Genomic DNA, 26867 nt, shown 5'->3' on the forward strand with positions numbered 1-26867 from the left:
ATACATATTTTTCAACATAAATACATGAAGTATTTAATCCACACCTTTCACATAATGTTTGGTTTAGTTGGCCCATTTATAAGTTTCCCCTTAAAATAAAGAGAGAACAAATTGAAAAAACTTCAGATTGTGTGGGAAACTGATTTGATAGAATTGTAATGAATCCATAAAGTCCAACAAACTACCAATTTACCACCTTTTATCAATTTCTATATAGCAGAGGCAGTTAATTCTGCTGTCATGTTATAACTGAAATCTACTTATGCTGACTCATGACGCCTTTGAGGAAGTCTTCAAATCGTGGAACTGCAGACTGTGGAGCAGGTCCCTCCTTAGCAGGTTCGTCAGCAGCTTTCTCCTCAGCAGCAGCAGCAGGCTTAGCGCGACGAAGACGGCAATTGTAGTCCATCTCTGGGTCGCAGTCGGGGTCAGGCAGGATTATATCACCCTCGCCAGTCTTTGAAGCTTCAATGCCAGAGGGTGAAGCAAATTTACCGCAGTTGGGGTCAAATGGATGGCAGAAGGGCTTGACTGGAGCCTTGATGTCAGCCTTGGCCTCGTAGGCAGATTTCACCTGGGTGCAGTCTTTGTCATAGTGCACATAGCAGTCATGGCCCTCGCTGGTCTTGCCACGGATGCCGAGCTTGTAGCGGACCTGGTTGATTGATCAGGTGATTTGAGTTTTTGGTTCAGATGAAAAGCAGATCAGAGATAACAAGTGAAAACCTTATGAAACACCAAGTTTATTTTTAAGACATCATTTAATAAACCAAATGGGAAAACATTTTGACAGTTAATAGAATAATTCCACAAGCAAGATTACATTAGGCTAGTCAAAATTTTAAACTAGTCTAATAACAGGACTTGTAATTCAGACCTGGTGTGCAGGGATCTGTGGTGGGCGCAGTATGCAGTATGGATCATAGCGAGGGTCACAGGACAGAGGAGCAGGTGGAGGAGCGGGTGCACCTTTGGGGGTGTACTCCAGGACAGGCTTGGTGAGGCCTGACAGCTTGGTGGCAGTCAGAGGGTTGCAGTCGGCATCAAACAGAGGATTGCAATGTTGCTCTTTATCAGCAAGGGGAGCAGGAGCAGCGACGTTGGACACACACAGAGGATCTGATGGGTCACAGCTGGGGTACACCAGGTGGTAGAAGCCAGTTGGGGCCTTCTGGACCAGGGGGGGCATGCAATAGGGGTCCTTGGGGTCACATTTAAGGGCAGCGTAGGATGGAGCAGGACCAGAAGCAGGGCGATACCCATAAGCTGCCCTCAGATGGTACTGCAGACACTCCACATCTTCCGAGTTGCAGATCCTCAGCAGCTCTCCTCTCTGCTCAGTGCTCAGGAAGGGCTCCAGGACAGGGGCATAGTGGTAGAAGCCAGTCGGGCTCTTTAGGGGCATTGGCAGCATGGGAGTGAAGACGGGAGCTGGAACCTTGGATGCAGCTGGCTCAGGCTCTGGGGCTGCACCCTTAGAGACAAGGGGAAAGAGGCAGTAGGGGTCGACATAGGGATTGCACATCCTGACTACAGCGGACTTGATGGAGGAGGGCATCACCACTGAAGCCTTTGGCTTACTGGTGGACTCTGAAATGCATTCTGGGTCATCAGAATTGGCACAGGACTTGTAGATTTCGCTGAGGTGTGTAAGGTAGTGGTTGAAGGTAGGCCCCTCCTCTGACCTGTGCTTGTTCTGCAGGTAGGCCATGTACAGACGATCCAGATCCTCAACCTGAAGAACAAGAAAGTAAATGAGATAAAATTAGCAAATCTTCTCTGACATAATGTAATTCTCATGCTACACAGTTTAAAAATAAAAAAGTGTTCAAATGAAGCTTTTGCTAGATGAGCACTTTCAGATAATTAGTCTGAGGAAGACGACATCGCACTGCCTACCTCCTAAACGACAGAGCTTTTACTGGTATTAGAGCACAATATTACTGTTTTAATAGCATAATGGCATATTCATATGTTAATGGAGGCATCATCTGATTCAAGAGAATATTACCATAGAATAAAAGGAATCTCATATCATATGGCAGTTTTTTTATTTTTTTATTCCCGCAATAAATGCGCATCAGAACTTCAACACAAAAGTTCCTTTTAAAAAGCAAATTATTGCATCACTGTTAAAAGAAGATGGTATTTGGTACATGGTACATAAAACTCTACTTACACCCTCCTGGTTGTGGGAGTCCATGAAGTACTTATACCATCCCCAGAAGTCAGGAAGGCGTTTGAACTGTGGCACAGCCAGGACAGGGAGGTTCCTTCTGTTACGAACAAGTTTCTTCAGGTTGGCCATGGCCTCAGCTTTGACATCATGAGACACTGGTCACATGTGGGGAAAAAAAGTGCCCTAAATTAGGTTGTCATGCCATTTTAAAATGTGATAATCGCATTTGTGTATTGTATTATGTATTTATATTTTAGACATTTTTCTCACATATTTAATTCAACAAACTATCTCCAAAGATCATATAATGTAACTGTAATATAAGAAGAATACATTTCTTTTTAAAGTGCATGATGTAAATGATCTCTAAGGCCAGCGTATCCTACAGTACATGCCACATCACTGGTCCTCACCTTCTTCCTCCCTGGGCTGCTCCACTGGTACGGCCCCCAGGAACTCTGTAAAACACAGGCAGCAGCCACTTTAGCAGCAGCAGAGACATCAGTTGAGGCGAACCAGATGTTGAGCTTTCTCTCAACATTAGGGGGAAAATGCTGAGCTAACCCTAATAAGCCTCTGGGTGAAACGCGGCAGGTGCTGGAGCCCTGGTGCCCCAGCCACAGGCTGCATCATGCAGATTAAACACCCTCACCCTCCTCCTCCAGCTAACACCCTCCTCACGCAACACAGACCGCTGGGGTTTATGCAACTAATGGGGGCCACTTTAAAGTTAACCTGTAAAACTACAAAAGAGAGAGGGCTCAAACAAACCAATTACCGATACACTGTAAAAGCAGAAGATGTAAAAGGGGGCCATGTCAGTTTCCCCTCCTGTGGAGAATATGTTGCTGCACCAAGGGATTTTCTTCAGAAGTTTATTGGCTGCTTCAAAGATTATAATAAATACTACGGTCATAAAACCATATTCCTCTTGTATATGCCCATCCATCATAATATATTTTTGACAAAGGAGTCAGGGGAAGCATTCTGCTCTTTTACTTCATAGAAAGTACAGCAATGTCATTTTGTAGTCTAATCTTTCATATCCAAGCCATACACTAACTGCAGGTTCAGCCATCACAGTATTTAATTATGATGACAATATTACCATGACTGTTTACTGTTATAATGTGATACAGTGTGTCAGAATTTATAAAAACGTATATAATAGTAAAATACCAGAGAAACTAGCAACAATACCTGTCAGATCAATATAATGGAGTAAAACATGAAATATTTTCTTCTGAATAGTGATAAGGTAGAACTATAAAGTAGTCAAACTAGTGGTAGTAATATTAAGTATAGTATATATAGTATAGTATATTAAAAATAGTAATATTATGAGTGATATTTTGTCTGCCAATACTGTGTACACTTCTGTCAAAGATCTGATAAAAGTTGGATTTTATTCATTTATTTTATTTTACTTGCAAGTGGCATTGAGATAAGAATCTCTTTTGCTAGTGGGACCGACGTAAATGACACAAATTTGAAGTCAGATCAAGTGTCTAACTGGAGTCTCACCTGGAAGCAGAACGATCGCTAAGAGCATTCCAGTGTGGATCAGAGACAACGACGGTTTTCGAACACGTGCCATTTTCAGTCGTATGTGCTTCCTGCATGGAAGAAAGACAGAAAAAATATTCAGTGACGGTGTAACAAAACTGTATTCAACTCCAGTTTATTGTTTTTTGTGTCTCTGTGGATAGTTCACAAAGACCAAAGAGCAGGGGCGGAGCTACGGAGGGGGCACAAGGGGGGGGCAGATGCCACCCTAACTTTTGTGTTTCAAAAACTTAACTTGTAAAAACATCCGCCACTATGTCCACAAGCTTTTCAAAGTAGTGAAACAAACAATAAATTGACCAAAAGTCAATAATTGTAAATACACTACACTACACAGTTGCAGCTAGAAGGATCATATTGATTTGATTGGCTAAGCAGTAGACCTGCTATAAAACCACTTACTGTCACCTATCACTGCAATGAGTTAAACCAGGTGACATCCTTTACTTTTCTAACTGGGAAAATAACAAATACAATAGCATTAAGTAGTCTAAACATAACTGTTGTGTGTAATAAATATCTTCTGATTTTAGATTTGTTATACATTATATAGGTTTTTTTAATATTTTTGTTTATTGCACTTTTTATTTTAGATTTTAATTTTTGCTATAATACTTTTACTTTTTAAGAGATGCACTGGGCTTGTTCCTGTTGTTCATGATAAAACAGTAATTAGTTTTAAAGTATTTTTATGTTTGTTATGTTAAATCCATATTAAATGTGGGTATTCTTGCGCCATCCCACGCCACCCTGCCAAGACCTCTTGCCCCTGCTTTGCCACCCCATGTAGAATTTTCTAGATCCGCCACTGCCAAAGAGAAAGCTTTTATCTAGAGCACCTTCATCCAGAAAGCTGTAGAGATTTGCTGTCGCTCTAATCAATGAAAGCATAAACTTTAGCACATGCAGCGTTGACATCTGTCCTTACCTGCAAAGGTGCTGGTGTTGTGGCCTCCTGAGATCACCTCTGGGTGCAGCAGCTCTCACTGTGTTCTGAAGCTGTCTAAAGTGTTTACCTCTCTACTCCCCCTGTACAGGACAGAAGAGCAGGGAAACATTTTTAAGGGGCACCCTTGATCATTAAACATAAAAGGGCATGTCGTACAGCTCTGGCGTGCTGTTAAGCCGTCAGTGATTGGCTCCTGCACTGCCATAGATCCAACCAATAGGGGTCCTATAATTAGGAGAGGGGAGCAGCACGACTGCTCTCAGTGGAAGAACATTAACAAGGTGCTATTTAGCGCCAGGTTTCTTTCCTCAGAGGTTTGGAATTTGGGGGTCATCGTACGAGGTGACACTGTGTCTAAGCCACTAGTTGATTTTCAGATTCGAAATTTACATAAATGGCTCAGTGGGTGTGGAGCTATTAAATCCACACAACAGGAGGCCTCTTTTTCAGGAGGCACATATGCATAAAGAAGCAGCTGCCGCAGAGGAAGCAAGGATATACAAATTAAAAGAAAAGAAAAGAAAAGAGAGCATGATATTTATAGTTTTCTGACGATACACAAGAAAAAGCATGTATAAAGAGAATGTAGCATTAAATAAAGACAAGCAAATAACTTTCTCTCCAACTGGAAAGAAACAATGCCTATAACATTTGTTTTGTTTGTTTTTTGTAATCTTGTGCATCACCTGATGTTTAGAGACTGGAGTATAAAAGCTCCCTCTGCAATGTTAGCTGTGTTGCATCAGTGTACTGACAGATGTCTGAGCAGTATCTTCCAGGACTACAGGAACACAATTCCTTTCACTCCAGTGATGAAACACCCAGGCAGCAGTTGCACTGGCATGTTTGATAATGTTGATAAACTGGGTGTGAGCCTGTGATGCCAGAGCGCTGACACCGGCTGCGAGTTTACTGTCGCTCAGCTGTGTGAGAGGAAAACAACTTCATTAAAATCTTTTCAGGCCAATGATTTAAAAGAGAGCATTTTCCAATTATACAGTTAGAACAAGGCTCCATAAAACAAGACACTAATGAAGCAAACTGCAGCTGCTGCTGTAGAAGCCAGAACCGTGAGGACCAGCACACCAACACTGGATGGTGCCACGTAGCCTGCAGAGCCTGACAGCCTGCATCAGAGCAACATGCTGAATGTGTACTGTATATAGTCACATGGAGCATGACTATAACTACAAGGTCATTACATAAACCTTTTTACTGAGACAAACCTTAGCGTACAGATTGGAGGGACTTTAAAATGGAGGTTATTTTCATAATTCTTGTATAAAGGTTTTAGAATTGAACCGGCAATATTGATCTTTGGTTTTAAGAGTAGTTTTCCTTAAAAGACACAGAAGACACATCGACTGTTTATCAATAACCCCCTAGCTGACAGGATATAACTCTACCCTTCATCTAACTATAATTCAAAGTTTGTTAGTTTATCTTTATCTTGAATTATGCCGTGTCTGCAGTGCAGTATAATACAAAATATACCTCACCTACCTCTTGTCCTTTCACTCGGGGTTGTACCTATGTTCCCCAGGTCCTATGTTCCCCGATCAGGGGGCATCAGACTTTTTTTTTAAAAGAGTCCGATGTTCCCCGTTTTCCCAAAAAAGGTCCTATGTTCCCCACTTTGTGGAAGCCTGGGTGTGGAGCTCCAGGGTAAAGGGTTAGGGTAGGGTTAGGGTTAGGGTTAGGGTTAGGGTTAGGGCTAGGGTTGGGGTTGGGGTTGGGGTTAGGGTTAGGGTTAGAGTAAGGGTAAGGGTAAGGGGTAGGGTCCTATGTTCCCCGGGTCCTTTTGGGTGAAAGCGGGGAACATAGGACCCTTTTAAGGGTAAAGGGTCCTATGTTCCCCGATCACATACAAAGCGGGGAACATAGGACCCTTTGGGTGAACAGCGGGGAGCATAGGACCCTTTTTTAGAGAAAAGGTCCTATGTTCCCCGGTCACATAAAAAGCGGGGAACATAGGACCTGGGGAACATAGATACGGTCCCCTTTCAGCAGACGGGCAAAATAGCACTCGCAACCCATTTAGCGGTCTTGTCTTAATGCATATGCAATGTGGGACATTTACATGCAATTTCGCGTGTGCTGGGAGGAGAAATATGTTATTTTAGCACATGCAAAGTGATTGATCAAACCTGAAACTGATTGTGGTGTTTATTTTTGCATCTATAATTAGCACCTTTGAAAGGCAGGTGTTAACTGGCACAGCGGTGCGCACAAATGGCTGCAGTTACGCACATAGTTCTACACCCCGCTGAAGCATAATCATCTGAGAAATCCATAAACAAAAATACTTTTTGTAAATATATGACACACATTCATTTCTTGTGGTATATCCGAATAAATTAAATATAGATATCCATAGGAAAAATGCGTGTTTGTACTGCTATGGGTTTACCTTGGTCTGCAGTTTGTGGTTCAAAGAGGGGTCGTACCCACTGTGCGAAATACTGATTAAAACTCGAGACCCCCTGAAAGCCTCAAAGGCAAAATTTGAGGGGGGTCTAAACTAGGGCTGGACGATTAATTGAATTTTAATCATGATTTTGATTTAAACTCATCATAGAGATCATTATGTATGTGTCATATATGGATGTGTGCATAAAACTGCGCATAGAGAAATTATCCATTCTGCGCTGGACACCAGAGCCGCTTGGAGCTGTGCACAATGCAGGAGAGAGAGGAGTAGAGTCAGCAGGGGCAGTGCAAAAAAAACCAGATGAGGGGCACCCTCTAGAATTGCAATGCCTTGACTTTAGTTTTGTAAGTACACACAGTCCCAGTCATAACAACAAAATTAAATTAAAATACAATGTTACAGAATTGGCCTAATAATTAATTTAGTTTTTTCCTATTTTTCTCCACTTACTTCATGAGTCACCATAATGGTCTTTCAAAAAGCCTCAGAATGCCCCATGTTAGGCCCAGCCTCACCCAGACTCTAACTCATGCAGCCCACAGGCAAATTGAGTTCGAGACCCCTGCTTTAGATGATGATGACTACGAAGATGAAGTTGACTTCCGTTTCAATCAAACTCTCTCAAACTAGTAAGTATACTAGTATACTCGCATACACTGTATATCATTGTCTCATACATTCACTATCATGTTGTATCATGTTGCATCCATAAGAGCGTGAAAGAGAGTATGATAGTAAATGTACATGGCTTAAGTACTGTTTGTGAGAGAGTATGATAGTAAAAGCAAAAATCTGCATGAGGAAGTTCAAACAAAAGTTTTTAAGAGCCTTGGATGATGACATCAACTAAGAATCACTTTCATCCATTCATTTTCAACCACTTTATCCTCCATTATCTGTCCCGATGTGAACATAATAACATTTCCCGTTTTTTCTGAGCATGTTGAATACCTCTAAATAACAAATTAGACTTTAAAGTAATTTTGAGAATCTAGGAAAGCAGCCTATAAATAAAAGGCACAGGAATACAAAGTGAAATATACAGTGCTATTTATTGAGTTTGGACCAGTGTCCCTCCCATCACAAATACAATGTGAACATATGTACAAATTCAAGATGTAACAGGAAACACTGTATAACAGAACACAGAGAACATACAGTATGTGACTCTCGCAGTGTCATTCAAATAATGTAAACAATCTCAGCAGACCATCACTTCACATATACCATCTGCAGTGTCTTAAAGAGCGGCAGCATATGGAGCCTCTGCCCATCATATGTATAATTACGTCTCTGAAACAGGTGTTCTCGCGCACACTGGAACCTACAATCCAGTTGAAAAGCAGTCAAAGACATGAGCGAGATACAAGCTCATAATTTTGACATACCAAATCTGAAAGATTCCTTGGGCTCTTGAGAATTTCAGAACATCTGGAGCTGCTGACAACTTTTTAAGGATGCTTTTTTTTTTGAAATGCCTGAAACTAGGACAACTATGAAAGAAAATTGTATGTTATTAGATGGTAAATGTCTGGTTTGCTTTCCACAGAAAAATGTGCCATGGAGTCGTGTGGATATCATCCATCACTGCTCTGGAGACAGGTTAATCTTTCACTGTATGTCCTCGTCATCGAACAGATATTCAAAATCTGTGGGAGAAAAATAAAAAACACAGTTATTACACTAAAGTGACATAACAGTTGGACGACAACACTGAAGCTATATTTCTTATGTTTCTGCAAAGCCAGGTATTTTCTCATGAAGTGGTGGTGAGTCGGAGGTGCAGGGTGATAAAAAAATAAAAGGATCTAGGAATGCACTCCTTCCTGGGGTTCTGCCAGTTTGTGAGGTCAGAGGTCAGCAGGAGAACTGTATGAACATGCTAGATAATATGCGCCACATCCTCCACTGCAGGTAAACCACTGAACTTTGAATATTTATTTATTTCAGTAAATAGGAGGACAAATATATACTTCAATGTCTGCCCTGTAGTGTAGTAAACTCAATTCATCTGCAGCACCTTTTTTAGATTTAAATTTAAAAAAAAATTTTTTTGATGTTTTTATTTTTTAATGCAATTGATTATTAATCAATTACAGAATAAAATGTCAACGATTTTGGTAAACAATGTATCAGCTGGGAGAGGGTTCAGCTTCTTAAATGTAAATATTTTCACCTTCTATCACAACGTGGCAACAGCAGCAGTTCGCATTTAGTTTTGATCGTGTGTTTGCAGATGTAAAGACATATAAGAGCATCTTGTTAGATGCTTCTCTTAGCCACGCCCTACACTGAAGGATTTTCAAATCTAACTAGATTGCATACAGTTGAGAGACCACAGACACAACAAGGTTTGTAACCGATTTTCAATGTTTTAACACTGACAGACTAGACCAGGGGTCCGTTTCACAAAGCAGGTTCAACAAACTCTGAGTCTAACCCTGAACTCTGAGTTGATATACTCTGAAATAGGAAACTCTGAGTTTTTGGTTTCAGAACAGCTGATTTGAGTTTGTTTGATCAACTCAGAGTAGTTTCACCTGGAGTTAAGCGCGTGCACCACAAGTCTATTAAGACAGCATCAATGGAGCCCCGTTTCGACGAGTCACCATGGCAACGGGGAAGCAGAGGGCGACGTTCTTCACCCACTGGAGTTGGAAAATATTAATACGGTCATACAGTGAGTTTGAGAATGTTTTTAGAAGGAAGTGTAACACAACAGCAAAAGAGGGAGAACATTGTTGCTTGGGTCACTGCGTACGTGTCGTCCTTTACAATCACAATAATATTACAGGGGGAAACTGCTTGAGTTGTAGACTATTAATTTATTTCATTTAGGTGCAATCCCGTGGGGGAGAAGCGCACTTGGCAGCAGTTTAAGATGAAACATAAAAACATTGTTCAAACAGGTAAGACCTCGGCATAATCTCATGGGATTACCTCATTTTGATCATGTTTTACATTGTAAAGTAAATATGAAGTGGCTGTTTGACTGTACAGTTGATTTATTCCCAACATAATGATGTTTTCACACATAAACGACTTCTCATCTATATCACGTTCAAGTGCTCTGCATCTCTGACGTATAAAAAAACTCCCGTTTGCAAAAATAACGCAGCGCAACACACAATATCTGCTGGGATGTGAGAGCATGACTTCTGTTGTAAGGACGGATTAGGTTGTGAATGTAAATGATGAACTGTGATGTAAAACGGTACCGCTCAAAAAGATCAGTGTCTGGAAATCTATGTGCGGTCTGATGATCATCTACAGACGAATATTTAATTCTCTGCGCAGTAATGCTGCACCTTCATCCACGGGATCACTGACAAAAGGACATGGTAGTGAAAATAGTCGCCACCTAATATAACTTCTAATGTAGACCAGACTTCAAAACTCGCCTGCTGACTGAATGAGGAAATCAAATTCCGTGTGTGTCTGAAAGAGGGCGGAGACAGAGAGAAACTGCAGGTTTGTTAGGTTCATAGAGCATGTTACCATGGTAACTGACCGAGAGCTTAAGTTACAGCTCTCTGTGAAACAGGCTAGAGTTACTCCTCTTTCTGTGGTTTGGCTTACCTCCCTTTGTGAAACGGAAAACTCAGAGTTTCCCTCATTTCAGGGTTAACAGACAGAGTTTTCCCTAAACCTGCTTTGTGAAACGGACCCCAGGGGTGTCAAACTAATTTTCATTGAAGGCCACATCATCACATCATTTATTACTTATTCAAGTTACAAATATGATGCATTATAGATGTAACCCGGTCGGCGATGGTGTTTCTTGACAAACTAACAGTATAAAGGCGGAACTAGACCGGAAGTTCCTATTGCTGAACTTCCGGTCTAGTTGCTGAGAACGTTGTGTTTTATTGTAATCTCGGGGCTCAACGAGATCACTGAAAATCCCGTAATAGTAAACAGCGGTTCTCCTGAACAACCGATCGTAGTCCGGGCACATCCGGTTACGTACATTGAACCGCAGAAGAAGAATAACGTCTGTTGTGGAGGTGTTTCACGAGCAACAGTGTCTTCTGACTCTGGGTCTGACTCCGGTTTAAAGTCATAAAAGGGACTGCGGCGGGGAGTCGTGAAGAAGCTATTTTTAAACACTGTTAAAACAATGTTTTGATAATGAGGAGCAGTGCATGGATTTCTATCGGCTAGTTCACAGCAACTAGGAGGTTTTTGACCATAAAAACAAGTTAATATATGTAAGTAGACCTCCATAACTAACATTTATGTGCAACAGGACCACTCTATGTGACCTTTAGGATTCTGTATCTGGTCGGGGCAGACCTGCTCAAACACCTTCAGCATGCACTGATTCAAAAACGCACCCTCAGAAAAAGACTTTGAAGCACGGGTGATTTCTTCAGCCACAATAAAGCTAGCTTTCACTGCAACATAGTTTTTCGGTTGTGGCTTTTGTGAACACATTCTGCTGCGATCACAGTCTCAATCTCAATTTTACTCTTCGCATGATGCATATACAATGATACACTGTGTGGCAGGATGCCATCACTTTGCGCAATCGCCATGCATTGTGGGAAATTTATGGTCAATGCACACCTTAAAGCAGCATAGACCTACTATATATAAAATGGGGCAGCCCATAGCTAATATATGGGTGGGTTGTGTCAGGAAAGATCATCCACTGTGGTGACCCATAGAGAGGGAGGCGCCAAAGGAAAACTATATATAAAACATTGTACCCTGCTGTGTTATATTCATTTAAAGGATCAACTAGCTTTTGCAGCTCCAGGTAAATTTTATTTGCTGAGAGGGGCCTCTTTTAATAGTAAAGTTTGCAGACCCCTGTTTTAGGATCTACCAGCAGCAAGAGCCAACTAAACTCACAAACACACACGAGGAAGACATAGCACTACATGTGTAAGTGCACAGCTTGCACAATAAGAAGTTTAAAAATGTCATAAACTACATAAATCCTAAACTCATACTTCAAATCAACTGTGTTTGACAACGTGGTTCACTTGGTGTTGAACAGTCTGCATTCAGTCTACATTCCTGCTTATAGGAATTTTCTGTGTGTGCCGGTCCTTTATGTGTGCTGTTTTCAAACATGTCATCAAACATACACAATCACAGACAAAACAGCACATGATGGAACACAATATTTTGAGGCTAATTAAAGCCTTTTTTACACTGACACAATGGAGGATGGAGCACCTTCAAATATGAGCTGTGTCAATGTTTTTGCCTTGAAGTGCAGTTTCTCAATAGGTTTTCTGGTTATGTATTCGATCGTTTTACTAGTTGAAATGAATTTACTATACATCTCTTGGAAATGATTTGGTTAGCAGTTCAAAATGATATTAGGTTTTATATGGCTGTGAATTTTGCACAAATTTGTTCTCATTGTGATTCAGGTACTGAAACTTTGCCATCTTTAAAAAGTAGCTCCCCACATAGTACATAAAACAGTAGGAGGCTTTTTGAAAACAGGCATTGAGTAAATCCCTAAAATGATACAAGATTTCGCAGGAAATTCCAATATTTTATTGCAACAATTTTCTAAACCGATCCCAGTGACAATTTCACATTTATGGCACATTACAGTTCTGGTACTACTCAAATCTCAGTTTGATATCATGCACAGCGTTTTCAATTACTTCATAGTTCCTCCTCAACTTCCTGCATGACCAGAGGACAGACTACATCTGACACAATAACTGAATAGAAATACGACTGAACGGGTTGCGATTCAGCTCACAATCACTGACTGGGTATTTCTCAGCAGCATGGGATATAACACACGTGAGCAAAAACACAGTCACAGCAGTTTTATTTGTGTGACTGACAGAAAAAAATGAGCATGATGTAGATTTGGACATTTGTTTATTTTCTGCTGGTGAAATTAGAGCTACAGAGCTATCTAACAAGCCCCTGATCGCCTCCCTGTGTTCAGTATTCATGTCATTAAAAGTGGGCGTGGATGATCATTAATAGTGAGAAATAAATAAAAAAAATTAAACATGAGTCAAAGTGTTTAATATCCTGCCAACTTTACACATGAGCGATGTGTGAGCAGCTGATTGCATGACCTGTTGCGGTCACTTTGCTTCGGCGGTGAATAGAAACCCTCCGCTTCACCTCCACCTTGAGATCTGACCATTTCTTTATAATCTGTGTGTGTGTGCGTGTCCGCTGCTCGGATCCCACGGCATTTACAGACTCACGCACATGCTCCCACTCGCGTCTTTTTTGTCATATTTATCCCTGTTGACAGGGTACTAAACACAATATCACTGCGAGTTTTCATTCATTCACTAGAATCTCTAGCTCAGACTGTGTGAAATTCCTTTACTTTCCTTTGTTTATTGCGTTATTTGATCAAAGAGGTGAACTGCAGGGCCTACTTAAATTGATTTGCATATGTAAATGGGGCGTGGACAGGGAGGAGTTTGGCACCTCTGCATGTGCGCTCAATTCCACGTTGATTTGGGATGTACAAAGGGAACGTGCTTGGATCCATGCATACGCACACTATGATACATTTGAATTTATTTGTGCGTACGACAGTTTCTGGGTTTTGGCGTACGCCAAGATTTAGTAGGAAATCCACGCAAGTCTTTGTACACGAGGCCCCTGAAGAACAGAGTGGGTAAGTGTTCTTCCAGGGAGTCGCGGTTTCTTTACATCTAGTAGCGAGGTATGTGTGCAACTTTACCGGCTGGTGCGAAACAACGAACTGACGCTGGTGAGCAGGGGCCTCATTTATAAAACTGTGCGTAGGACCGACGTCAAAATCGGCGTACGCACGAAGCACAGAAAGCGCTTACGCACAAAAATATCCTGATTTATAAAACAGTGCGCACGCACGTCCTACGCTGATTTCCCTTTATAAATCACAATCCACTCTAAATGTGGCGCACCTGTTTGCGGGTCATACCACGCCCATATTTGCCGATAAATATTCAGAGAAACGCCCCTCATAAATATTGATTCATGACTGAAATCATGCCGAAATCGGAGAGAAAGGCCAAATAACGTAATTTCACGAGGTGGAAATACTTGTCGGGGAGGTGGAGAAGAGGAAGGCTTTATTGTTTGGTGTTCTAGAGTGGCAGCATGTGGCGGATAATGTCAATGCTGTTTCATCAGAAGGTCGGAGTGTGGCCGAGGTGAAAAAAAAGTGATCAGACATTAAAGTAGACGCAAAAAAGCGCCTGGAGTCACACAGGCAGAGCGTCTGTGCCACGGGCGAGGAACAGGCCAACCGGAGCTCACCCCGCTGGATGAAAAACTGGTGGGGATCATCGGGGAATCCCTCCTGAGTGGAGAGGTGACGGAGGTTTAGGGGGACACCCATGCAGGTGTCGCGCCAATGTAGGTATCCCCGACAGAAAGTGTTGCCGCGGAGGCGGAGAAACAGTGGTGCGCTTGCTTTCACCCAAGTAAATTAAAACAATTGCATTGTTTAATGATGTATTTTATGTATACTTCACATACTACTCTATAACGTCTGGCAAAGATATGGGGGGAAACACATTAATTCAGACTGTTTACCTGTCTGCCATAATTTGTATCCCCCCATATTTTTGGCTAGAATAGAAGAAAGCTGTTAATAATACCAGAGGTTATAGACTAGTATGTGAAGTACACATAAAATAAATCATTAAACAATGCAATTTTTAGTTTTAATTTACTTGGGTGAAAGCAAGCGCACCAATGTTTCTCTGCCTCCGCCTCCGTGGCCAGGGTGAACACTTTCTGTCGGGGATACCAACATTGGCACAACACCTGTCGCCAGAAACCCGAGTGTTGTGAGCACTTGGAGCGGGACTGGCACGGCGTGGTTTCTGCGGGTGCTCCTCTCTAAGGATGGGCCCAATGCCGCACACAGATCCAAGAGGACAGCTCGTGGGAGTCGGAAACGGCTCATCAGCCACTCATCACTGTTGGCCAGTGGATCTAGCTCGTCTCGGAAGTTCCGCTCCCTCCGTAGCCTTCCGTTTGACACATCCTCTAACAGTGCCAAATCATTGTGCGCCATGACGCATTGTGAGTACCTGCCTTTATATGCCCGTCGATTAGGTATCTGCTACACTTGTTAGAATTACCCTGATATCAGTGAATACATAATTTGCCCTACTGTTGTCTTACTATTGTCCTAAATCATTATGTTTCCCGTGTGCACTCCAGGGAGTTAGCTTGTTTGTTCGTTGTAGAAATGTAGTTGTTTTTATCCATTTCTTGCAAATAAACTGTTCATATATGAGAGGTAATATAACTTATAATTTATTTTACACGATCAGTTTCACACATTTCTCCCGTTTCTTTCTTCTGCCATCAGTGGCGCAGTTTCGCCTTACCCCAGGTATGTGCGTACGCATGGGTCAGAGTTGGCGTGGAGGACCGCACATTTTCCCGTCAAGTTCTCTTTTTATAAATCCCATGGTTTGCGTAGAGAGTGGCGTACGCCTTCTTTTGTGCGTACGCAACGTTTATAAATGAGGCCCCAGGGCGTCACCAGCGTTAAGAACACTCCTGATTGATGATCGGGAGCAGGTGGGGTGGAGCCACGCAGGTGGAGACGATCACCAGCATCATCTGAGAAAGTAGGTCAGCCACGCCTCCTGCAGAGAGAGAACATACAGAGCAGCAGGAAAAAAACACAGGATACTGCAGGATTGTGTAGTGAGAGTGTGGATCGTGACAACACCCAGAGTAAAATACGTTTTGTCTAATGTTATATAACCAACTCATTTAATAACTGCCATTGAGGTCCATCAACCGCTCCTGAATCCATATTGATTGTCACTTAATATCATGCATTTTTTTCGATGAAACTATCAAGCCTTTTAAGAAAATTTTTTTCCAGTATTTTTGAAAATTGGGATAATAATGAGATTGGTCTATAATTTGAATATAAATGACTGTCACCACTTGGACCACTATGGATGGCTTCATTTTGCGATCCTTGTTTGGAATTGCATAGCAGCCAGAGATGTTGCTCTTATCCAGATTGATGTATTTACTGCTTAGGTACAGCAAAACATGTTGTTCCAAAGACTGCAATTCTTCTGGGGGAGCATCCTCACCTTCATTTGCTCCAGCTGCAGCTCTTGCATAGGTGCAATGCTTTGTCTCTAATCCAGTAACAATGACATCTTTACTCCAAGTTTGTTGTTCCAATGTTTCGATCCTTTGTTTGAGTCCTTCAATCTTTTTGTCTCTCAGATTAACTGTCTCTCTTAGGTTACGTATCTCCTCCATGAAGGCCAGGATGCTTTGTTGTTGAGTAGCAATTTTGCTGATCTTATCTGCCATAAACTTTAAGGATGCCTATATTTCTCCCTTCTCGGCTGCTTTTCTTGTTGCCATTGACTTTTTATGCACAGATATGTTCTCAAAGATCCAAATATCTGGGTTGTTATGCTGCTGTGATCACAGTCACAATGTGCTTTATAAGTCTTTACTTCACTTACAATACTCCCAATATCCAACTGTTTTTCAAAACTAATGGTTCATTAACTCTGATTGATTATTTCCAGTAGATAAAGTCAAATCCTGGTGATTTAGGGTGGAATTAACTTGGATTGTGGAGAGCCTCAGAGCAGTGACCTGCAGCAGCAGCCATCTTGAGACTTCCTCAATGAGCCTTAAGTTCAGTGGCACACTTTTCTATCAGAGGGCAGAATAAAGGCTGACATCCTAAATGAGCCTCATAGAAAGTGCTACCCCTGAGCGCCCGCTGAGAAGGCTGTGTGGAATCTGTGTTGCATGTGGCAAGAAGTTAAAGCTGTTTGATGTAGCAGTGCCTCCAGACCGAGCTCACATTACATTATAAACCACAGTTTTTAAAAGGGGGGCCTGTTACAAGGAATGTTTGGGGGCCAGTAAAGAAGATACCTGCTGTTGAAGCAACAGTATACCAACGCCCACGGTTAAAAAACATTATGTGCTGAAAGATTGAATCCGCCCTGACTGACAATTTCCTATTTGATGATGACAGACAGCTCGGTTCACTATAAATTACACGGTGGACTATGAATAACCTGCTTTGACACTTGTATTACAAGAATTCTTTAAGAGGATCATTACAGCTCTGAGGCTCTGTCTGAGATAGAAAATGTAATCAACACTTTTCATAGAAAAAAAATCAATAAAGCCTGAAAAGTAAAAAGTCTGCGATGATTCTGATTCTGTGAGAATTGTATGGAAGATATGTGCCAAATTCCCACTCTGAGGATATTTAAAGTATCCAAGGTTGACTAAGTGTCACCAGGGCTATATTTCACATATTTGTTCAAATAAAAGTTAGCAGAATCTTGGCATTTTGATATTGCATCCACTTCTTTAATTTGGATCTTAAGAAGGTTCTAAGTAGTCCTGCAAAATACAAAAAGAAGAAATGGGAGTGAGACAAATTGAACTTGGTGGTAGAACATTTAGCTACCAGGCTCCCCTCCTGTGGAACCAACTCCCAATTTCAGTCAGACACTCTGACTCTGTCTCTGCCTTTAAGGTGAGACTGAAAACCTACCTCTTTAACATGTAACCAAGGTCTCATGTAGTTTAATATAACTAGAGCGGTAAATACAATGAGACTGGGCGAGAGAGATGATTTTATTTTATTTTGACCCTGAAACCTCAGGTTAATCTGAGGCTCTTTATTGTTTTTTGAAAAAACCCGGTCCGGTTATGTAAACATCGGTTCTCCTAAACAGCAGATCGTCCTGCTCCGGGCACTAGTCCGGGCACATCCGGTTGCGTACATTGAACCGCAGAAGAAGAATAACGTCCGTTGTGGAGGTGTTTCACGAGCGACAGTGTCTTCTGACTCTGGGTCTGACTCCGGGTCAAAGTCATAAAAGGGACTGAGGCGGGGAGTCGTGAAGAAGCTATTTTTAAACATTGTCAAAACAATGTTTTAATAATGAGGAGCAGTGCAGTGCCTCGCGACCATGTTATTTTACATGACTTTTTGAAAAACTACGATAATGAAACAAAAACTATTATACAGCGACTAGACAATGCAGGAGCACATAATATGTATAAAAACTTGGATTTTGGGTCATATAAACCCATACATACTACACAGTGTCCCTTTAAACAAAATAACACAAAGCTAAACACAGTTCCAACTGGAGAGATTACGCTTGGAAAATTTTTAACATAGCAATAAATCCAGTAGATACCTAACAAACCAACTTAAACTAAATAAAGAAAAAACAACTATTCATTCCATTAAAGACTCAGAAGGTAAATTAACCCATGCACCGGAAGAAATAAATAAATTTTTTAGAGATTTCTATAAAAACTTATATTCATCAAACAATAACTCATCTAGTACAGTTATAAACATATTTTTAAACTCCATAGAGCTACCAAAACTTAATAATGAACAGGTCAAGTCTATGGAGTCCCATATCGCAATAGCTGAATTGAATGAAGCCCTACATCATATGCCAAACAGGAAAGCCCCAGGATCAGATGGATTCCCAGTGGAATTCTACAAAACATTTTGGCCTACACTCGCACCAACATTCTATAAAATGGTCATACAAATTAAGATAAGTGGCAGTCTTCCCCCACACATAAACACATCACATGTTGTCAGCATCTGCACAACAAAATATCTTGTCTGAGAAACATAAAAGTAAAGACACCGTCAATAAAGAAAACAAGGCATATATCAAGTGTTACCTTGGTTTTGATTTTATGGAAGCACTTCACACTTTTGTATCCATATACACTGTGAGAATAGGAACAAAAATCTACAACTGATGTAATTTTTTGTATATGAATGTTTGTGATATTCAATGCGTGGGTTGGGGGCCCTGCTTTATCTTGGACACAAGCAACGGGACCTTCAAGGAAAAAGGTTGGCTACCACTGCTATAGACCTATCTGGGATATTAATAAAAATACTGCTGAAAAGTATATATTATTTATAAAACATATTAGATATACTACCACAACTGTTACAGAAAGCTGTCAATCATTTCTTTTTTGTGAGAGGCTTGTTTAAACAAAAGATAACTGAACAGGTGCCAATTCCCATACATGTTCAACAACTATCTCAAAATATCCTCACGTGCAAATAGGAGGGAGGACCTGCAATGTGCTCGCCATTGTATAAAAACGTCACCAGAACACACACAGTCACTGATACTCGGCAAGACAGGTAACCAAGCTGCTGCTAACAGCCTCAAAATGAATGCCCTCCAGGTGATTTCCATCACTCTGCTGTCCGTCCTGGCAGCCAATGCTCAGGTCATCATGCCTGGAAGATGCCCCAAGCCTGCTGTTCAGGAGAACTTTGATGCTACCAAGGTGATTACATAGGGGGAGTGTAGTGGTTAGCACTCTCGCCTTTGCAGCAAGAAAGCCTGAGTTCCAGGGTTCGAATCCCGGTTGGAACAACTTCGAGCCCTGGTTGGAACAAGAGCCCTTTTTCAAGAAGTTTGCATGTTCTCCCCGTGTGTGTGTGGGTTTTCTCCGTGTTCTCCGGCTTCCTCCCACAGTTCGAAAAAACATGCTATGTATGAATAATGGTGGTGGTTGGAGGGGCAGTTTGGCGCACATTGGCAGCCACGCTTCCGTCAGTCTGCTCCAGAGCAGCTGTGGCTACACGTAGCTTATCAACATTAGTGAGAATCTGTTAATTAATAATAGCCAATTTGTAAAGTGCTTTGGGTGCTCTAGAAAAGTGCTCTAGAAATGTAATTATTATTAATAATCACTACATTTCTAGAGCACTTTTCTAGACACTACTACTACTTTTTCCTTTAAAAAAAAATTATAATAGTTGTACAAACTAGGCCTTTACTACTGACAGTTACTGAAATTACAGAATAAATAAATAAAATACTGTCCTTCATAATCTCAGAACATGGTCATCAGAAGCTTGTATAGTTTTTATAGTTATAATGTTTTTTATTGTAACTTTATTTGATCATGTCATATATAACTTGTATTAAAATGATTATTATTCATGAAGAATGAATGTGGCACTCATGTTTCCCTGTGCTTCCTCTGCAGTATCTTGGTCGATGGTACGATATTCAGAGACTGCCAAACACTTTCCAGAAGGGTGAGTGCTGCACTGCCACCTACAGCCTGAAAAGCCCAGGAGTCGTGGGTGTCCTCAACAGGGAGCTGCTGTGAGTATATCTGTCATGGATTTACAGAGGTGGAAGTAAAAGTACCAATACCACGATGTACTTCATTCATAATGGGAGTAAAATATAAATGTATTATATATTTGCTCATTCTTATAGTTAAAGTAACTGTTGTGCTGTTTCCATTTCTTTTGTAGAAACTGTCATATCATATCATATCAGAGTTTGTTTTTACTGTACAAATCACAAAAACAATCTAAGTTGCTTAAAATAATAAAGTTAAAATTTAACTGGTCACAGAAAACCTAAATGGAGTCAGGTGTTCTAATTTCAACTCTTCATGTACAATAAAAATACATATGACATTTTATCGTGCATCTCTTTCAGTGCTGACGGGACCGTTGGCTCCATCAGTGGCTCTGCCACAGCAAAGGACCCATCTGAGCCTGCCAAGCTGGCCGTCACCTTCTTTGAGAGTAAGCACATTCTTTGTGACTGTGAGATGAAGTTATTCTCTATTCTCAGACTTTTTTCTGTCCTACAACTGAAAACTGTCCCGTCTGGCACCAACAAATCTCTCTACAATCACATTTTTTACCCCCCTTTTAGTCGCTTGAAGTCGTTTGAATTTCAGCAGGTCGTCATGACCATGTCTACATACATAAATGCATTGAGTTTCTGATTGGCTGTTAATTGCATTAACAAGCAGTGTGGCTAAGCCACTGTGTGTGTTTTCATCTGGTGATAATACTAATTCTGCTTAATGAAACACAATGTTAGTTTTTGCACAACATCATCTTTTTTACAATTTCTAAAATATCGTCTGATGTGATTTTTATTTTATTTTACATTACAATTAACAACGGGCGATGGGGATTAGGCACCTAGCTCAGGAGTACCCCAACCCTTGACCTGGCAGGGACTCAAACTGATAACCTTCTTGTCAAGAGACAATTTCCCTTTCCACTTGGCCATATGAAATAATCATTTTGAGTGTAATTTATATTAGCTTGAAGGTGCTGGAAAGTTCTTGAATTTGATTATGGAAAATGTGCATGAACCCAGCAGGATACTTGTTATTGTCTAAAACCACGATTCTCCAACCGCTCGTCTAAAGCGTAAAATAATACTTTGATTGTTGTTTGTTTGACTGTGTTGTGCCTTTTCACCATCAGACGCTCCCCCTGCTCCTTACTGGGTTCTGTCCACTGACTACGACAGCTACACCCTGGTCTACAGCTGCACCGACTTTGGCATTTTCCACGCCGATTTCACCTGGATCATGAGCAGAGAGCCCACCCTTTCCGATGAGACCATGGAGGAGCTGCACAGCACCCTGTCCTCCATTGGAGTCAGTGTGGACAAACTGATCACCACCAACCAGGATGCAGCTTACTGCACTGCCATGGAGCAGTGAACAGAAACAGAATGATAATACTGATTTTACCTGCATGCAATAAACTCACTGAAATACAAGGGGCAGGTTTTGATCTTGGCTCTGTGGTGGATTGTGTGATAGGTGTGGTTTTGAGTTCTGACATGTTTTTAATTAAATAACTTACACACAGTCATCAATAACTGAGTGGGATTCTGTTTGTTTTTTTTATTTGTAATTTAACTTTTTATTTCATAAATATAGACAGTATTGTAATATGTGCCCATTTTGAGTATCCAACTGTGTGGACTGACCTTTCTTTGCAAGGAAGTAAAAACTTGTCTGCTGACAGAAGTCTATATTTCATTATTCACCAACAAGCAACACAGAAAATGAAGAGCTCATAGAACCTGAATGTGCTGTACTTGGTGAGTCCAAAACTTCTATAACAGGGGTTTTACTCATCATGTGTCTTTTAGTCATTTATCGAATAAAAGATGAATGTAAATGTTGAGACTTTTACTGAATGATATAAATTAATTAACATTACAGTGGCAACACTTCAATCAATCAATCAATCAATCAATCTTTATTTGTATAGCCCACAGTTTACAAAACATAGTTTGTCTCACGGGACTTCACAGGGTTGGTAACATCCTCTGTCCTTAGACCTTCGACCAGGGTAAGGAAAAACTACCAGGGGAAAAAAAAACCTTATAACAGGGAAAAGGGTAGAAACCTTAGGGAGAACCACAGGCGAGGGATCCACTCCCTGGACGGACAGACGTGCAGTAGATGTTACCCAAAACATACAATACATAATGACAAAGAATAAAAAGTGAAAAAGTCTTTAAATGCCAGGATCCATCTGGATCACTGGGTTTGTCACAGCCTGTAGTGAAGGCTGTTGTGGTCAGAGACTTGAAGATGACTGAGTCCTCTTTCCTGTCCTGACCTCATGTCGTTCACTGGTGTCAGCAGAACTGTAAGAGATTAAAATCAGTTAGAGATGTGCTACATGTGGATTTATGTGCTACATCTCATGGGGGTACATCGGGTAAGTGGTGAGGGATGAAAAATCGAGGACGGGGTAGAGAAAGTGAGGCAAGTCAAAATCCTGTTCGTTTATCAATTCATTCAAAAGCAACGCTTTTGAGCGGAGAGAACGAATATTTAACAAACCACACTTAAAACTGTTCGTTCTTGGCTCGGAGAATGTCCTCGTGTTTATTTTAACGAGGTTACTATGAAGGACTTCTCTCCTGTTTCTCAGTGACTGTCTAATGTATGGAGCCCTAGAGGCAGACACTGTGTTAATCCTAAATCTATGTCCATATATAGCTTTATCATTATATATAGCATCGTCTTTATCTAGAGGGGTGTGACTGAACGAGTGGAAGCACAGAGAAGCGTTTTAAACTGCAGCTCTGTTTCCTGGTCCGAGTCGAAAACTTCACGTTCCGTAAAACAGAGTCACCGATAACTAGAGTCGTTTCCTCAGCGGGTGTGACGCTGAGTGGGAAAAATGTGTTCGAAACGTGGGTCGGCTGGGGGCTTTGGCTTAGAGCTACGCTTCCCACCGCGGACAGTCACCCACTCTCCCTGATCTCCCTGATTAGTTTCCTTACACACAAATCGTTGTGTGTAACTTGCTTTTTCAATTGACATTTTCTATTTAACAAAAACAAGGCAACCAGACATGGAAGACTTCACTCCACTCATGCAACAACCCTCTGGCGTACTCTGTTGGTCGGTGCAAGTGTGGAAGAACAGACACACAGAGCCATTAAAACCAATACTCCACTCACACTCCATGGGCAGTCTATACTAAACCTACCACAGGTCCAGATCCAAGAGACTCCTTGTGTAATAGAAGACAAGTCTGAATTTAACGTTAAACTTTTTAAAATTGACAAAAACATTTAATGTTCATGCTGTTGTCAGCGATAACGACACACCATTTTCCCCCAGTCATCAAACACTGGTTCATTCATGTGACCTTTAACGTTTGATTACAAACATCATAATCAAGAACAAAATCTATATTTTTGAAGATGTCCAACAAATCTTTTTAGACTGAGTAGAATGGGAGAATGAGGCTTTAATAAGAATTTAAATTTATAATGCAACATATGGACATTTAAGCATGGTGGTGCATGATTGAGCAGTGTGTATTATATCAGAAAAATGTATTTGTCTACATTTTTACACTTCCACTGCACTGTGAATAATGTAGTCATGGATATCTAAAAACACTCTTTGGAATCATTTCACTGTTGAGTTGAGGAGGATGACTTCAGTTTTTGTAATCAATAAACAGACAAGGAAGATTTGTGATTTCATTTATTTACCATTTTAATGTAATGCAATTTTTAACATTAACATCTGGTTACTTTAAATGCTATTTACAGACAAGCTTGATATTTATTTTTTCTAGGGGTTTACTGCGTTGATTTTGCACAACACAGACAAGGGAGGCAGCTCACACACTGCATACAGTAACCTCAGTATCATCTCAATCCCGTTTACTGGGTCATGGTACTGCAATAGTCTGGGTCATGGTTGGTGGGGACCATCTTGTCCACATTGACACCGATGGAGGACAGGATGCTGTGCAGCTTCTCAATGGTCTCCTCACACAGAGTGGGCTCCCTGCTCAGGATCCAGGACAGCTCCATTCGGAACAGGCCCAAGTCGGTGCAGCCGTAGACCAGAGAGTGACCGTCGTAGTCGGTGGAGAGCACCCAGTAGGGACCAGGGGGAGATACTTTAGGGGACAAAATTAAAAATGAGTAATCTCTTTGAATATCCAGTACACAAGGTACTAGTGATAATACGTATGGGAATTTGAAGGTCACAATATATCCCGTTATGAATTACACGCCCTCACAGTCAAAGGAGACCTCCAGTTTGGCAGGCTCAGCTGGGTCTTTCACTTTGGCAGATCCAACAACTGAGTTAGTGGTTCCATCATCCCTAAAAAAAGAAAGATCAATAATTTCAGCCTTGCTTCGTTTCCAATGGAAATTTGATCTGAAGCAGACATCAAGGACGCATGAATATATAGAAGGATATGACAGAAACATACAGACAAATTCCACAACACATAAATGAAGGTTCCCTTTTTATTTGTAGTTCAAATATGTTCAATCAATTTCCTTTTCTGATGAGTGATTTAATTTGATGGATTAGATAGAGGATGTATTACTGTACCGAAGTACAAAAATCAAAGCATCTGTACTTTACTTCACTACATTCTCCAAATAAATTGTGTACTTTTACGCTGCCAGCACAGCCGCGAGGAGTAACCTGGGGTTATGTTCCTTACACAAGGTCACATCAGCATCTGATGGGAATCAAAGCCTTAACGTTTAACATCAAAGACAACTCACTACCACTGAGCTGCCGTCACTCCTTTAAATAAAAAAAAAAATTATACTTTCAGATATTTATTTATGTAATATTATAAAAAGGGACTTCAACCAAAGTAATTTCTGGTAAGATATTTTTACTTGAGTATCCTTTTAGGTACTTTATACAAGACTGGAGACACCCAGTACATAAAAGATCATGTGATAAACATGTGTCCAGCGCCATTTTAAAAACAATTTAAGCAACAGATTTGTGTGGATGAGAACTATTCATTTGCCTGAAATATCTCGACTGTTGCGTAGACAAGGAGCAAGTCATTGTAGCTACAGAAATCACAGCCAAAAATCTTAAATGTAAGCATTTGTAGATACTCACAGCAGCTCACGGTTGAGGACACCAATGACTCCAGGACTCTTCAGGCTGTAGGTGGCAGTGCCGCACTCACCTTTCTGGAAGGTTGTTGGGAGCTTCTTGAACTCGTACCACTTTCCAATATACTGCACAAAAAGTAAGTAAGTAAAAGAAAGATCAGACACATTCAGATCAACGTGGTGCTTTTATGTAGACACTGCATGAAAGTGTACATGGGCACATTTGGAGCCTTGGTTAATAGCAAAGGAAATACAGGAAATTGTAGCATTCACCTTGGTTGCATCAAAGTTAGCCTGAACGTCAGGTTTAGGACATTTTCCAAATGTAAAGACCTGACCACTGGCTGCAAGAACAGACAGCAGAGTCAAGGAAAGAACCTGCATAGTCTTCATTTTATCACCACCACCTGCATAGATGAAAACAAGACAGAATAACTCAGACTTCCTCCTGCACCAGGGCCCAGTGAACAAAACATCTAATGTCAGAATAAAAGGGGAAAACAAGAAGAAGTATGCAGATAATAGTTAAAGTGAGAGTCATGGCTGAAGCATGCTTACCTGTGTGTAATCAGCTACCACCTGAGTGCAGGATGTTCAGTCCCTGACGGTCTTTTATAGATCCACGGAGCCGCAGTTTCATCAGTGACCACATTCTCTTGCCCCTCCTCTGTGTTTTCATGCAAGCCTTGTGATGGTCAAGTGTGAGAACTGGCACCTGTTCAAATGAAGACACTGTTCAAACAGACAGGTCACTGCTGTTATCGCAGCTGTGTAGTATAGTATTAGTGGTCCACTTTTGTCACTGATTACTTTTTCCAAGGGAATATTAAATGCCAAAGAGAAAAAATGTAGATGAAAATAAAAACATTAAGGTACAATGTAAAATTATATATTTAGCCATTTCTTTGTGTCCTCACATTATAGTATCACGATCTACATTCTCAGTGCTTGGTCTAATTATATGTTAGATCTTGAACCTGGTGTCCATTTAAAGGAAAAGTTGTCAAGTCTGTCTCATCAAGTTCCCATATTTAAAGTGTCTTCACTTCCTGTCCTCCTGTTTTCTGCCTCGTTGATTACCTGCACTAATGTGATCCACCTGTGTCTAATTGTCTCCCTAATACTATATGAACAAAAGTATTGAGACGCCGAGACCATTGCACCACATACATTCAAACTATATCTAGATATCTAAAATATACATATATCTTGATCTATGGAAGGAACATGTTAGGAACCTCGTGATTGGTAGATGCTGTCATTGCTAGATGTTTTTTTACATGATGAACGAATACATACATTTGTCAAAGTCTTCTAGTGTGCTTGCTGCCAACCAGTATCTTAATTAGCCACCGGGGGCAACTGCACTGGTTACAAAAAGAGGTCTTTTGAGAAGTCGATGAGAAAATGAGCCTATAATTCTCAGTTTAGTTATACTGTCAGCAAACTCTTTCCTGAGGAGTTAATGTTTTCAATCAATTGAACATGACGTCAATTTTATAAACTATTATTGAACTATGATGATTACATATGAGT

General features: G+C 40.9%; 3 protein-coding genes across 3 annotated transcripts; 1 reads left to right on the forward strand and 2 right to left on the reverse strand.

The window, feature by feature from the left end:
• Window positions 1-256: 256 nt before the first annotated feature.
• On the reverse strand, window positions 257-16416 carry and2 (actinodin2; the record flags this gene model as incomplete). The annotated part of the gene is made up of 12 exons (XM_083907804.1): window positions 257-655; window positions 878-1735; window positions 2180-2334; window positions 2593-2660; window positions 2832-2922; window positions 3704-3795; window positions 4762-4774; window positions 5446-5617; window positions 5737-5821; window positions 14325-14416; window positions 15670-15722; window positions 16188-16416. The coding sequence occupies 12 exons, from the start codon at window positions 16414-16416 to the stop codon at window positions 257-259; spliced, it is 2307 nt and encodes a 768-aa protein (XP_083763930.1).
• Window positions 16417-19305: 2889 nt separating this feature from the next.
• Window positions 19306-21630, forward strand: LOC310942768 (apolipoprotein D-like; the record flags this gene model as incomplete). Its single annotated transcript, XM_083908200.1, has 4 exons — window positions 19306-19425; window positions 20134-20255; window positions 20601-20689; window positions 21389-21630. The coding sequence occupies 4 exons, from the start codon at window positions 19306-19308 to the stop codon at window positions 21628-21630; spliced, it is 573 nt and encodes a 190-aa protein (XP_083764326.1).
• Window positions 21631-24113: 2483 nt separating this feature from the next.
• Window positions 24114-25724, reverse strand: LOC310942193 (apolipoprotein D-like; the record flags this gene model as incomplete). The annotated part of the gene is made up of 4 exons (XM_083907516.1): window positions 24114-24355; window positions 24479-24564; window positions 25336-25457; window positions 25605-25724. 4 exons carry the CDS (start codon window positions 25722-25724, stop codon window positions 24114-24116), a joined length of 570 nt encoding a protein of 189 aa, XP_083763642.1.
• Between the last annotated feature and the right edge of the window lie 1143 nt (window positions 25725-26867).

The sequence above is a fragment of the Microchirus variegatus genome, assembly GCF_963457635.1.
Source record: "Microchirus variegatus genome assembly, chromosome: 21".
NCBI lineage: Eukaryota > Metazoa > Chordata > Actinopteri > Pleuronectiformes > Soleidae > Microchirus > Microchirus variegatus.